General features: G+C 40.3%; 1 protein-coding gene across 1 annotated transcript; it reads left to right on the forward strand.

The window, feature by feature from the left end:
- The first annotated feature begins 26 nt into the window (after window positions 1-26).
- LOC138633734 (probable glutamate receptor) lies at window positions 27-12,074 on the forward strand. The gene is made up of 10 exons (XM_069720127.1): window positions 27-123; window positions 284-359; window positions 2,768-2,799; window positions 5,311-5,490; window positions 5,977-6,200; window positions 8,129-8,226; window positions 9,128-9,345; window positions 9,447-9,666; window positions 11,246-11,496; window positions 11,575-12,074. Exons 2-10 carry the CDS (start codon window positions 296-298, stop codon window positions 11,671-11,673), a joined length of 1,386 nt encoding a protein of 461 aa, XP_069576228.1. The 5' UTR covers window positions 27-123; window positions 284-295; the 3' UTR covers window positions 11,674-12,074.
- Window positions 12,075-14,855: the final 2,781 nt, after the last annotated feature.

Here is a 14,855-nt window from a genome sequence, read left to right on the forward strand (position 1 = left end):
TGAGTTCCTACCTCCTCCCTCCTCGTGCTGACCATATAAACCCACACCACATTCTGCTTCACACAGTCCTTCCCACTGCCCACTTACAAGACTTCTTGTGAATTCTCACACATTATTTTGAAGGTAAGGATATTCTTGTTCTATAGCTAACCTAACATATTCAAACATAATCCTTGCAGGTACTGTAAATGTTATATGTAAAATTCAGAAATTGAGATTGAGATTATTGGTGTCAATAATTATTTCTAAAGAACTCAAATGTTATCTTGTTCTTTTCTTTTAGTGTTGTGGCAACATGAAAATCTGCAGGGCTTTGGTCTTGTGTGTAGCAGCCCTGACTGCATGGGTCGTCACTGCAGGTAAGACGAGTGTGTGCAATTTACCTGCAACGCTTTGCACACAGTTTATCTAAAAGGACCAATGGACAGTACATTTATTGCACCAGATTTGGATTATTTTCCACCTGTAGTCCCTGACCGGAGGCCAGAATTGTAGTGAAATTACACATAGGGTTGTCATGATTCATCTTTTTGTTGCAGAACACAGCGTTATATTACAGACTTTACCTTTTTGCACTTTTGCAATGATTTTCTTCATGTTACAACTTAATCTCTCCTCTGTCGGGGTTTAACACCTTATCTTTTGCTGCAATATTCAATGTTGTCTTTGCTAAAGAGATCTCAAAAATTGTAAAGAAACTATTTGGACTGTCACCACATTGCTGCGGGTGCTGTTGTTCCTCCCAGACCATGCAAAGCGATCCCTGCTGAGAACTATATTTACCCACGTGTAATAGTGCAATCATTACTCCCAATGAACTGGAGAGGATTTGGCTTGAAATCGTGGATCTGCAGACTACTTTTGTTGGAAGTAGAGCACAGTGAGTTGGATGTCAGTGGACAGAGCCTGAGAACAATATTCCCATATTTTAGTTTCCAATTTATATTCTTGAATTAGAATGATCAAGCACTAAGATGGTTACATAAAACGTAATTATAAATGGCGTGCTCCAACATCCACCAATCTTTGAGATCCCATAACAAGATGAAAATGAAAAAAAAAATGTCAACTGATATTTCAAAATTGATTTTCATAAAAACTTTACAAATAGGGAGAATGCTTCTTCAAGACGTTTTGGTCTACTATTTTCTGAGCTTTGTATGTAGTCTATGTATCATCTTTTAAATACAACCATGTCCAATGTTTTGTGCCAGTTTCACTTGTTTAAAAGCACAAAATCCATCCTAAGGTAATCTTAAATGTTTTAGCTGTATAGCTCATAGTTCATCATTAATAATCAAACATTTTCACCAAAATGTTTTTTTTTTATTGAGATCATGTAGAAGGAAAGAACATTTGCATGAGACATTAAACAATTACTGCCAATCATCTTACACAAGGTTTTGTAGAATCATAAAATTGTTCTGGTGAGGGAAATACATTTTTGAGGTGAAGGGATCCCCGCTAATCCAAATTCTATTGAAGGCCAGAGTTTTTTTTACTTTACATTTTTTTATTTAAAAACAAAAGAGACTCACCATTTTGAAATAGGCTTCTAGCATTTTGCTGGCAAGTACAACCTCCACATTATTAATTTATATTTCAGTTTTAATCCATTCTTTGACCAAATTCTGTCTGTGGCAAACATGTATGCCAGTCGGTCAATTTACATTCTCACGGTTTACAGCCTCCGCCCAATTACTTAGGCAGTGAGAAAATGTCCTGTCCCAGAGCAGTCTTGCCTCTGTAAACTGTCTACAGCGTTAAAGCCCAGCCCTTTGCCAGCAGGCTCTGGCTGACTATTGAGACAGGGTCACGCTCCCAAATCACTCCTCACATTAGGCTCTCTCCCCGCTGGCCCGGCTCGACTGCTGGAGTCCTATCAAAGCACAGAGGGAGTACCCTCTGAATCCCATTTCTCACCAGTGGAGGGGCAACCGCCTCGCTGTGATCCAAAAAGAACTGTGATAAATCAATTAACCGTGTTTGGGGAGGACTCCGCAGGCAGGCAGGGAAATGACAGGCATCTCCGCAGATCCGAGGTCCTGCCATCTTCTCTGGAGGAAGCTGACAGGGTGTCATGGGTTTTATATGACCCAACCAGGCCAGCTTTTGTTATGGCATGCAATTATGAAGAACTTGCACCCCTGGCACCTCCGCTCGTCCCCAAGCCTGACTCTGACCAACCCTGGCAGGGCATGTTAGGTCCCGCTGGACATGCTGCGAATGCCATTGGTTACAGTTACAGCAAATAGAAAACAACTGTGGGTGTCATGAGTACTGACAGACTGGATGGGCTGGGGCTCCCTCCCCTGCTCTGATTACATGGTGAAGGAGGGGGTTGAAGTAGGACGGTGAATAACATCCTCAAGAACGGGTCCTCACTTTGATCCCCTCGCAGGGGCCCAGTTACCCCTCTTGTTGTTCCTTGCTCTCTTCACTACAGACCAACTTTCTCAGCTCTCCTGAAAAACAACCAATAACAAGACCGTGGTTGTCCTTCAATGGCTGTTTGGCTTATTTACTGCTGTGGTTGAGAGAAAAACACGTGAAGGAGACTGGAGCCAACAATGTGCTTCGTTCGGCTTTCAGGAGCTGATTTGTACATACGTTTGAAGTCCTGAAACCAAACCACTAATCAGCCACAGAACTGGCTTAAACTAAATCCTCTCATTTTGTGCTGGAGCTCATGCTTAATTAAGTTGAATTGCTTCATTAAAGGAAACAAACACTGATTATTGTGTTTGTTCTTTTGTTTCTATCCTAGATGCCAAGGAGTTATCCATCACCACTATAAAGGTATTCTTTGTTTTTGCATTTCTCCAGGTGCAGCTGTGAAATAGAGTCCAGAATACAAGAAAGTTCCTTTTTGTAGTTTGGCCACTAGCTCAGACAAGATGTAAACAAACCTCTTCGTTAGACAGACTTTGGAGGAGGATTTGGAAGAACTACCGAAAGCAAATATTCACATTTTACCCAAATTCTTCTTCATAAATAATCATTACAGTTTATACCTCTGATATTTGTCACATGCAATAATGTATTATTTCAGAATGTAAGTATGTAATGCAAAATTTTGAAAGTGTGTTCCTTTAGCTACACCTACACTGTCGAAAAGTACGCAAAATTCATAGTTGTTGTCATTTATTTTGAAAAAAATATTTGAAAATATTGCAGTCAATATGAAAAACAAATAACAAATAAATAACACACTTACTCTGAAGTATAAAATAAAATAAAATAAAATGAAGAATATAATCAAATCAAAATTAACTTAAAGGAAGCATTATAGGTTAAATTTGTAAAATATAATCCCATGTTGTAATACCACTTTGTACAGTGGGAGGTGATAGTGAGTTACTGTAGCACCCAGGCACCGCCCCATATGAGGGGGGCATATATTGACTCTTCTCACTGTAAACATGACCCCCTTTGAAGACACCAAATATTCGGACAGGTCACAGATTCTGATGGGTCACAGATGTCTGTAATATCAGCTCTCAGAGTTTAGGCAGTTTGTTCAAATTTACATATTCTTGCCTTGCCGTTAATTAGTAGGTTTCTTTAGTTTTTTCTAATTGATTATTTTAAAGTTAGATTGCATGGATCCAGTAGTGGGTAGAAACAAATGGCAATTGGATATATAGTTTAGATTATAGCTTGTTTATCTGTTTTTAGCAGGACCTAATAGCATGAAAAAGCCACAGCCAAGCCATATATATGTCATTTAAAATGTTTTTTGGTACAGTTTATGTTGTCATTAGTTGAACTAATCATCCATTTGGAATTGTCCAAACACGGTCAGCAACACCTGCTACGACAAACTGACTGAGCTAGCCATTACCTGATCTAAACCACATAACAATAAACAGCTAACTTAACTATGGAGTGTCCATAGAGGAAAAAAAAAAAATTGAGTGCACAAATTACTAAATCGAGGCCACGAGATGCTAAATCGTGGCCACTAGATAACATTTTGTGTGCACGAGATACGTTTATATAGAGACAGACAGCACCGAACAACAGGCTTTCTCCTCTCAGCATGAAGTGCATCTGCTTCAAGTGTCAGTTGACCAACTATAAAGCCGATAGCATATCCTCAAAGTTAGCGTATTGCCAACGATATAATTGCACAAACTGTCATCGTTATTGCCTTCTACTAACAATAATCCTTTGCATCCCTTGCATTACAGCTGAGCATATATTTTTCATAGAACAATATAATTTCTCAATTTCAACATTTGATACGTTGTTTTTGGTCTATTTTCAATTAAATCAATTAAATCAATTAAATCAAATAAATTAGGGCGGCACGGTGGTGCAGTGGTTAGCACTGTCACCTCACAGCAAAAAAGGTTCCGGGTTCAAATCCGGTCCTGGGCCTTTCTGTGTGGAGTTTGCATGTTCTCCCCGTGCTTGCGTGGGTTCTCTCCGGGTTCTCCGGCTTCCTCCCATCATCCAAAAACATGCACCTCAGGTCAGGTTACCTGGCACTGCGCTAGTGGCAGCCTGCTGCAGCATCTCCCCCCTGACAGCCCCCCTGCTGTAGCGAATACATTTCCCCTCGGGGATTAATAAAGTGTATAAAATCAACAAAAAAAAATAATAAATCAAAAAAAATAAATATGGGTTTATGGGATTTGCAAATCATTGCATTCAGTTTTTATTTACATCTTACACAGTGTTCCAACTTTTTTGGGAATGGGGTTTTAAGCACTGAGTCGAGCGCCTGAATACTGATGTGAATGTAATATTAAAAATGTTCCTTTTAAATAAATTGGTGAAATTTGGAAAAAAAAAAAAAATGCACTTTTAGCTTTGTCATCAAATCATTGAACCCAGATTTATGGAAGGAAAAAAATATTGTAAATGATTTTAGTATAAGGCGACAATATAACAAAATGTTATGGTTTACTGTAGTTTGTACTGTAGTTTTGTGCACACAGTTTATCTGTGCAATGGGAATATTAGCAACATTTAATATGAGCGGACCTCCAGTTCCAAACAAATGGGTATTGATATCCAACATGGCAACAGACATTTTTAAAAAAAACAGTTTTAAAGTATAAAAAGCAGAATTCTATTTACTGTTACCATGACACACGAGCGCACACGGCACACATTGCACTGGTCTTTTTAAAGTGCCTTTCAAGCCCTTGAATCCTTGAAGTCCTCTTAAATCAAAGAATTACCAACACTCATATTGTTAAATTTAGAGCCAAAATAGATATAGATATATAGTTATGTTTTTTTTTTCTTCCTTTATCTTCAAAGCATTGTATCACCTCACTCCTTGTTGTGTTTTCTCAGGAAGACCCGTACACCATGAGCAGAGGCTCAGAGCTGGAGGGCTACTGCATTGACCTGATCTCTGAGCTCTCCAAGAAACTGGGCTTCAAGTATAAGTTGCACCTGGTGAAGGACAACCGATACGGATCCATGGAATCCAGTGGCAACTGGAACGGCATGATTGGTGAGGTCGTGAGAGGGGTAAGTAATAAACCTTCAACTACATGCATGTTGGAGTATATACTGCACATGGTATCACCATGGTATCCTCAGGGCTGTATATGACAAGGATGCGTTAGTTCAGCTTTAAATGCATGTCTGTGTATATAGACCCAACGTATTCAAATATAAATCAAATGTATCATAAATGACTTTAATAAATGGAGTAAAACCTTTTTAAAAATAAGTAATGTAATGATTGAACACTGAGTTTCCCTGTTGCTTTACATCTTTTTTCCTAAGTTTTGTTTCCAGATGTCCCTTATGTCTGGATAAACTTCCACCAGATGCTTGTTTTAGTATTATAGTTTTAGCTCCATGATGGTGTCAATACTTTGAAACCATTTGTCCTGACAATGACCAAATTCTTGGAGTCAAACGTAGTTTATATAGTATTTTGCATGCAAATGGAAAAATGTGCAGTCAGCTGTACTGCATCACCTGTATATGGCCTGTACCCTCCATCAGGAGGCCGACCTGGCTTTGGCCCCGCTGACCCTCACTGCGGTCAGAGAGCAGTTTGTGGACATGAGCACCCCCTTCATGCAAACAGGAATCGGCTTCATCCTGAGCAAAGACGTGGCCTTTGAAGAGAGCACCTTCAGCCTGCTGTCACCCTTCTCCATCGATATGTGGGTCGGTGTCCTCATTGCTTTCCTGCTAACGGGTCTCTGCATTTTCCTGGTGGGCAGGTAAGTACATCCATCAAAATGTCACAGCCACTCTTTTTTCTGCAGTAGAAACAGGGTTGCAGCTCCTGGGCACAAAGAGGTTGTGTTTTCTATATCATCTCTGATCAAAACATTTTAAATTTACTCTGTAAAGTATTTTTTCTACTGTCTTGCCACTTAATGAATGTGTCAGTTTGAAGTTGACGCCACTGAGCTGGTAGTGACTACAAGTTTTTCAAGTTAACAAACAACCGAAAGTTTTTAGATGGATAATTACAATTCATGGTCTCTGTGTTGGCGTGTGCTGACTATTGAGTACGTGCCAGTCTTCTACGTAGACGCGAGTCAGAGTTTGTTGCCTTCCCGTCCCGAGCACAGCAGCAGGACACAGCGCAGGATTTTCTGAAGAATTAGGAATTTCACAGTGTTTGGGCATCATTAGTGGAAAACATACAAAACAAGGGTCCTCTAAAGACTGCTTCACTTACAAACAGACCTACCCTATTGTTTTTAGTGCTGAATGTAATGCTCACTATCGCTTTACAATGCCCAGAGTTTAACACCATCTGTGCATCCTCGTTTTCTTAGATAGATGAGTTAGAAAGGTGTAGAATGGCAATGTTGTGCCACAAACTCCCCAAAAAACAAACACCCATTATGTTTCTTCTGCTACATGAGTATTTTTTCAGACTTGCGATACATACGGTCCACACTGTTGCAGATTTTGTGTGCGAAGTCCAGAGAGGAAAAGCATCACTTGGCCTTTAGATCATGAATTTTTTTTTTTTTTACTGCAGACAGCATCACCAAATGAACTATTTAGTAACAAAGCTGGTTTTACTGCCTTTTCTGTCTGCGGTCATACTCAAGTTAAATCGAGCCAAACCTGCAGGAAGAGGCTTTTTATTGTGTTAAATATGTCACTGATATTGTTGCATACTTGTATCACTATTCTGCAATACACTGTGGGGTTGCAATTGCACTTGGATGACATCAGAGCAACATGATTGATTCTTGCACACACACACACACACACACACACACACACACACACACACACACACACACACACACACACACACACACACACACACACACACCTTTGTATGCCGTACGACTCTTTGATGGTAAGTCAATCAAAAGATAACAAAGAGATTCAAAAGAACAACTTTCAAACATTGAAGATGGAGTGAAATCTGACTGCTGTAACCTTTCTGCATGAGGTTTGAGGCAAATTCTAGCCAGATGTGTTCACAGACATAAATGCATCTGTCCTCTAAGACACAGTAATAATCTGTGTTTCTAAACTCACTCTACATTATATCAGTGGAAATATCATCTCATGTAAGTGTGTGTGCGTTTCTTGGCAGTGACTGACTTCCACTTAATTCCTGACTAATCCCAACATCCCAACATGGGTAAAGAGGTGGTGCGTGGGTGGAGCTGAGACTAATAATAAAAAGCCTGATTACTGAAGCCTGTGCCGTGGAGAATGTCTGTCTGAGTGGCTCTGGTTGACTAAAACTTTAAGCCTTAATATAATTTAAATGGTGGAGCTATATAAATATTGACCTCCTGTATGGTTGTCCTGAGCAGGGAAATAAACTATAGAGACCAAACCCTTTTTCATACCGGGCTGTTAGCATTGTATTTACTGCTGTGAAGTTTGGCATTCTAACATCAGGCTCTATGGGGATTGACTCACTCAGGTTGGCTTTATTTTTCAGTGCCGGAGGTTGCCGCTTGGTTACAACATGTATGTTTAAAACTGCCCTGCTGTTGTGACTCATGACTTATTTGAATTTTAATAAGAAGTGTTGACTAATGTGTACCTTGTCAGTAACTCCACAGATGTGTGCTGATACATGACATATTTGATTTTAGTAAGCAGTCTAATATAAATGCATCTTCAACATCGCTGCTCATGAAGCCTTTTCATTGTTGTGCAGGATCAGTCCTACTGAATGGAGTGAGCCAGACACAGATGAACACAGCTTCACTTTGCTGCACAGCTTCTGGTACATCACAGGAGCTCTCACCCTGCAAGGTAACGCAGCAGTCAGCTAAACTGAACTGCAGGCATAGAAAGACACACCTCTTGCACCTCTTGGGTTTCTCACAACACTCTCTCTCAGAATAAATACACTGCAACACTATCGAATATGACACAAAAGGGCTGAATAGTACCTAAGAACAAGGAAGGAACAAATTAAGAACGACCAGATAGTTGATGTGTTGTTCAGTCCTTCTCTAATAATTTATAATCCATGACTATATAGTCAATAATGATGAGTCACTAGAGGACCGACTGGGAAATACTAAATTAAATTAGTCCTCCAGTCATCAGATTATTCCAAATCTATTTGTTACTTGTTCTCAAATAACTATACACATTGTTGTGTATTATGTTGTACAATGTTCCCATGCAAAACTCTGTAAAGCCCGACAGACATCTGAAATGCTCTTAAAAAAATGCAAAACTGAGCAATGCAGTAAATGTTGAGTTTGGTGGCTCGAAGAATAAGGATAACTAAACTAATGGTTTAAGTACAGTCACAGTCAAGTCAAAGCAATTTTTTTCTACACCCTTCCAATCATTTCATCTGCTTTTTAATATTGTATTATTTTTTTCTCTTGAACAAACACTTTGTTGATATGTTTTTTTGACAGCAATACCGCTTTAGAACCATCTTAAAATGGGTTAGGGTTATAATTTAGTGATGCACATACAGTCAACAATGTTTTAAAGCTTTGATAAACTTGATAAATCATGCATTCCCTTCTTTAGTCCGCTTGTTTCCATTTTAAATCCTGTAACAAGATTCAAGGTGCTGGTCATCAGCAGTGAACTCTGTCTTTAAATCAATCATCTCAGCCAAACTGCCGCTGTTTACTGGTTACTCTGTTGTGCAGCTGCAGCAACCTGCCCGCTGTCTTTGTCCTCTCAGGTGCTGGTCCTCACCCTAAAGCCCTGTCTGGACGTGTAGTCAGTGCCATCTGGTGGGTGTTTGCCGTCCTGCTACTCGCCTGCTACTTTGGCAACTTCAACTCCATCTTGCACTCGAACAACAAGCACATTTCCATCAAGAGCTTTGAGGAACTCGCAAATCAGGACGTGATCGATTATGGCACCGTTGACGCCGGATCCACCATGCACTTCTTCAAGGCACAATCCCGATTAGGGTTCAAAGTCATTACAGCTGCTTAATTATTATCATCTGGGGTAGGTTGATGTAAATGTTCATTTGTCGTTGTTTTCTTTCCCAGAATTCCCACAACCCCGTGTACCGGCGTATCTATCAGCACATGGAGCGTAAGAAAAGCTTCGTATCCAGCATGGAGGAGGGTGTTCGCCGCGCCCAGGAGGGAAACTTTGCCTTTATTGGCGAAGCAGTGTCCTTGGACTTGGCAGTGGCTCGCTACTGTAAACTGACCCGCTCACAGGAAGTCATCTCGATGAGAGCCTACAGCATCGCGGCACCTCTGGGTGAGTTGACAGCATCTGACCGGATGTTTTCTGGGAAAGTATGCTGGTTTTTGCGAGGCCAATTTAGTGAGCAAAACAAACATGATTAGTATATTAGTGAACTGTTGCACTGTTGAAGAGTTCAACGGCTTCTGAGACCTTTCTTTTTGTATTGTAAAAAAACTGATATGACGCATTATTGCTGTGTGTCTGAAATAACAATATTATTATTATTATTATAATTTAGTGGGTTTTTCATAATAATTGATATGTAAATGGTAAGCACATCTGACACTAACAATTATCAGTGTTATGATGATATCGACTTAAAATCATACGTTTATTGAACTTATTGATGGTTAGTTTCATTAAAGTTCAGTTAACTCACATTTTTAAAGGGGCTTTGGAACATGAGTTTTTAAGTTGGAGCAATTCAGAATAATTGACAGTGTCCTCATCCATTATAGTCTGCTTTTAAGATGAAATACAAAACACCACCAAAAGTACATGGGCAGCGATGTCACCCCATCCACATTCTTTTGGTCGGGGGTTGTTTTTTGTGGTTTGAACTTGGCCTCTTTACTACAAAAATTAATGGTTTTAATATCCCCATATTTTATACAACAATGAGCTTCCAAAGCTGCTTTTTCACTTCCGGAAGTTAGTTTGCAATGTAACAGTTGTGTTCGAGATTAGATGATGCTTTAAAGTAGGTGGAGCTTTTTTTAGGACCACCTGCTGAAGCGGGTCAAGATTTAGCCCACATACACAACTGAACTGGAGTACAGTTAATCAATAAATTAAATAAAAGAGTCAATGAGTTCTTTCCTAGTGGAAGAGTCCATCTGACAGTTTGTGTTAGTCCCTCCACTGTTTGAGCATGGCAGCTCTACGATGCATAAAGCCAGCTCCATAAAGAATTGTTATTTCCACTTTGCTTGTAAAAGACCTCAACCCCTCGCCTGGCTGCGCTGACTGTCGCTCACAGCTTCAGTTCTCTTCGCTGTCATAACCGCCCGGTAACTCGCCTCCTATTAGCGTTTGCACAGCCGCTCTGAAGGGCGGACCAATCAGCAACCACTGTCGGTGGTTAACTGCGTTTGTTCCGCCCGAAAAAAAACACGGAACGTTCAGAGTTCAGTGAGGAATAAACGCTCGGCACCTCGTCAGGCTGCTGGAGTTCATTAAAACAATTTAAAAAATGCTGCAGCGGTGGCAGAGTATCGGACGGTTTTAGCGAATGCTGATTGGCTCAAATTAACGGGAGGTCTACACCTGGTAGGATGGAACAACTGCGAACATTTCCCTATGGAGGGTGGACAGACCCATATATACACGAAGTGAAATTGGGTCTGGTTTGTACTCAACCTCCACAACATGAGAGTTGAACTGAAACACTACTACTACTACGACTACCAGCCAGACGTTATCCGCCAACATCAGTTTTGGACATCACTAATGTTCTTGCTACTGACTAGGAACAACTCCCTCCTGCACCTGATGGAAAGCCTGCAACCATGAGTGGAGGCTACTATGGCAGCAGCTTGTTGGTTTCAGCTGCTTGTGGTTTCTAACCCATCACTTCTTTATGCCCCACCAGGCTCTCCGTTGGTGAAAAACCTAACCATTGCCATCCTCCAGCTTAGTGAGTCCGGTGCGTTAACGTACCTACGGGAAAAGTGGTGGACCAGCAGCTGCATGAGCACCGACAGGTCCAACATGACCGAGGGCCTTCAACCCCATGAGCTGCGAGGCCTCTTCCTCCTCCTGGGCCTGGGATTGGGCGTCGGGCTCCTGCTGTCCCTGCTGGAGCTCTTATCCAAGGCCCGTAACCAAGCTAAGGATGGCAAGGTAGGGCAGAGTATCACATGGTGTGGTCCCTCTATGGAGTGCTTTTATTCTTTACCATTTACTTCTGTTCTTTAACAGAAATCATGCTGCTTGGTGTTGACGTCAGAGCTGAATCGGAGGTTTGGCAGCGGAGGGGAGACTGCAGAGCCAGACAGTTCGGACAAAAGCAAAGCCTAACGGACAGGTTTAAAAGTCAGCATTTGAATAGATAGTGTCAGAGATGAGATTAAGCCAAGAGCTTCTGTCCTGTTTGTCAAATGCACTAGCTTTCTGTATGTCCATAGTAAATGTCATGTATTGTTGGTCAGTGTGTTTTGTATTCATCCAGAGAAGCTCAGTGACCACATGGAACATCTAGCAGCAGCAGCAGCACATTTAGCAACCAACCAATGGAAGTAGAACTTCTAAATGCAAATACTAATCATTGTGTTTTGTTTGCTTTTCATTCTTGTTGTATCTTATCACATGTCCATGTGCCATTCACAACTAATATATGTATATTTCTTCTTGAGGTATAATAGTCATATAACAGTTTCAAATTTGTACATTCCAAATAAATCTCCCAATATCCCAACTGCCATCTTGTATACGCCTTTGTTGTTCATGGTGGAAATTAGTTGCTCATTACATCTTAAAAGATCAAAAATATTAACAAGACATGTAATTAGAGAAAACATTACAAAAAACACAATCAAGAGTTCCTGAAATGCAAACTACGAGGTGTTTCTCATAAAACTAGTAAAAAGATCCTTTTGAATTTCTTGTCTAAAGCTGGGTATTGTGAGTTGCAGTGTTTGTAGGGATGACTCTATAGATCAATTATTACCAAATCTGCAGTTCATCTTCATTCTTCAAAGCTTTCAAGCATTATGGAGCTCACTGTTTTGGGTTCGTGGATGCAACATCCACTCAATAAACCAGCTTTTATAAACCATCGTACAATAGCAGCAGACATAGTGAGTATTCAGTGGCTAAAGAGTCTGATATTTTTCTCAGGAGTGAGTGGAGACCGAAAACATCAAATATTGAACAAATAACAACGTCCATTCATCAGGTCGACACAAACACAACTACAAATATCAAACTGTTTGCTAAGTGTTAAAGTGATGTGTCGTTGTGTTTTCATCTTATTTCAGTGCCCCAAATGCCTGAAGAAGAAAGAATGAGGCTTAAAATTTAAACAAGATCATTTTCACTTCTTTCAGTCGTGACCATCCGTTCCATCTTACCTGCAGAACTTTATCTCTATCTGGGCAGGGAAACCTATGAAGCACTGTTACACTTAAGAGGAACACTTACGTCCAATTAGTTTACTGCTTATTCCACTTCAGGGCCATGAGCTCTGGACAAAAATCATCAGATGCTCCGTCCAAAAGTTACAAGAACTAATGTCCAAGAACTTTAAAAATTCCTCCAGTACCTTGTGAATCGTGTTTCCACGGGAAGATTCAGAAAATGTCTGCTGATGTATCAAAAGTGTGATAGCTTCAAATTCCCTCTGAAGGTTTTTCTTTACAGAAAGGGAAAGAAACATGAAAACAAACAAAGAAACAAAGCCTGGACTTTACTGTTGGTCCATCAGCTGCTCAGATCTGGGTCCTTAGAATGTTTTTCGTTCCTATAACTACGCTTTGGGGGGCTCTTGTAGCCCCTATGTCTGCCTAGATACTCTCCCCTGTTGCAATAGAAACTGTGGTGACACACACTGGAGCATAGACAACCGCCGGGTTTAAAACACTGTGTAAACAGTCAGCAGGTAAACTACAGCTACGAATAAAGCATTTTAAAAGAGCAGAGGAGAGTTTCAATTGGAGGCACAGAATACTAAGAAATGGGCCGACAACAAATGTCCTGGCTTCATCAAGCCGATACACATCAGAAGAAATACAGTGTGACTTCGATACCACAAAGAGAAATAAAAAAATGACGTGCTGCTACGCAGTGGTGTACTGCTATTTGAAGCTCCAGAGGTTGTTGCGGATTTTTCATGTAAAGTGTGATCGTCTGACTTTAGGCACAACACGCTGAATGAAACATGCTTTGGATCTTCAAACAGGTAAAATATGTACATGAATTTCAACCGGTTTAAGTAAACTGAAAACTGTATTTCCTCAATTAGAGAAAAAGGTACCGGAGTGTCGCTCCAGCAGTGCTGTCATTTAACAGTTCCTGCTGGCGGTTTATATGCAAACAGAAAAAGGCCTTCGAACCTATTTAGTTCTGGAGGAAACTTTCTGGGTCCCTCAAGAGAGTCTTTAGAACTGTTTGGTCTGAAAACGCCTTATGCATATGGTTTGGTAGGGGGCCATGTGGACATTTTTACATTCTGTTGATTCTTCATTATAGGTTTTCATCATCTGCTTCTCCTACACTGGTAAAATACCATTTGATGTGTATTGACAATCTATGCCTTCTGATGTATCTCAGTGAGACTTGCAGGGGTTTTGCATAATTATTGCCCATGTTGTCAGTTAGGCCTACATATCCACCTTGTACACTTTTTAGCTTTGAGTCAAAAGTTATTTTATTTAGGCAATCTGAATTTGTCTTTGTTGAAATATTCCAAAACGACTTGTTTTACCAAAAAATGAATATATGTTCTCGAATCACATGATAACATCTATTGTACTTACCTTGGTTGCTTTATTCTTATAGGTCACAAAGGACTGGGGCATGCTGTGCAATGGGGGAGGGGAGGAGTCCAAGAAATATATAAGCACCGGTTGCCCCTGTCAATGTTGGTATAGTGATAATGGGTAGGGTCCCATGCTAGCCTTTGAAATGTGCCCCGAGATGCTTAAGGCCGGTCCTGGCCAGCAACATGCAGAGTTTGCATGCATGGTGCCGTGTGTCACTATTGGGATCTTTGGAATCTAACACCACTAGTAGCAGACTTCAGCCTTTTAATAAGTAACTTTGAGTGTGTGTAAGATTCTCAAAAAAATTATTTCATATGGAGTTTCTCTTTATGTGAGACTTTAAAGTGGTGACCGAAACTGCCCTTCAAAAGCCAAAATGCAGCATAATTTGGTCAACATTGAGAAAAGACCAGAATCAGACCTTCCTACCTTACGATAAAATATGATCATAGAAATATGCAATTAAAACAAAAAAAATGAATGTTTAAGCCAAATTTGACGAGATTTCCTCAGTTTTCCTGAAATAGTGTTCACGAGAATGATACAGACGGACTGTGAGAAACATTCTGCTTTCAGCCACAGACTATCGCCGATGCAGATGCATAAGAAAACCAAACTGATATGACTTCACTCTAGCAATGGTTGGTCAGATAGATAAGCAATCTAAATCAAATTTACTCACTTTTTCATTTTTCATAGAATTTAAAAATCCGTTTTGAT

Source organism: Brachyistius frenatus, unplaced genomic scaffold (assembly GCF_029030835.1).
Source record: "Brachyistius frenatus isolate BFR_SWC_R1_liver_20210118 unplaced genomic scaffold, ASM2903083v1 Contig_234, whole genome shotgun sequence".
Lineage (NCBI taxonomy): Eukaryota > Metazoa > Chordata > Actinopteri > Embiotocidae > Brachyistius > Brachyistius frenatus.

Excerpts from the sequence above, each read along its gene's own strand:
- LOC138633734 (XM_069720127.1), top strand. The coding sequence starts at position 296 with ATGAAAATCTGCAGGGCTTTGGTCTTGTGTGTAGCAGCCCTGACTGCA. Across the intron at positions 6,201-8,128 it reads TGCATTTTCCTGGTGGGCAG|GATCAGTCCTACTGAATGGA; the intron begins GTAAGTACATCC and ends ATTGTTGTGCAG. Across the intron at positions 8,227-9,127 it reads AGGAGCTCTCACCCTGCAAG|GTGCTGGTCCTCACCCTAAA; the intron begins GTAACGCAGCAG and ends TTGTCCTCTCAG.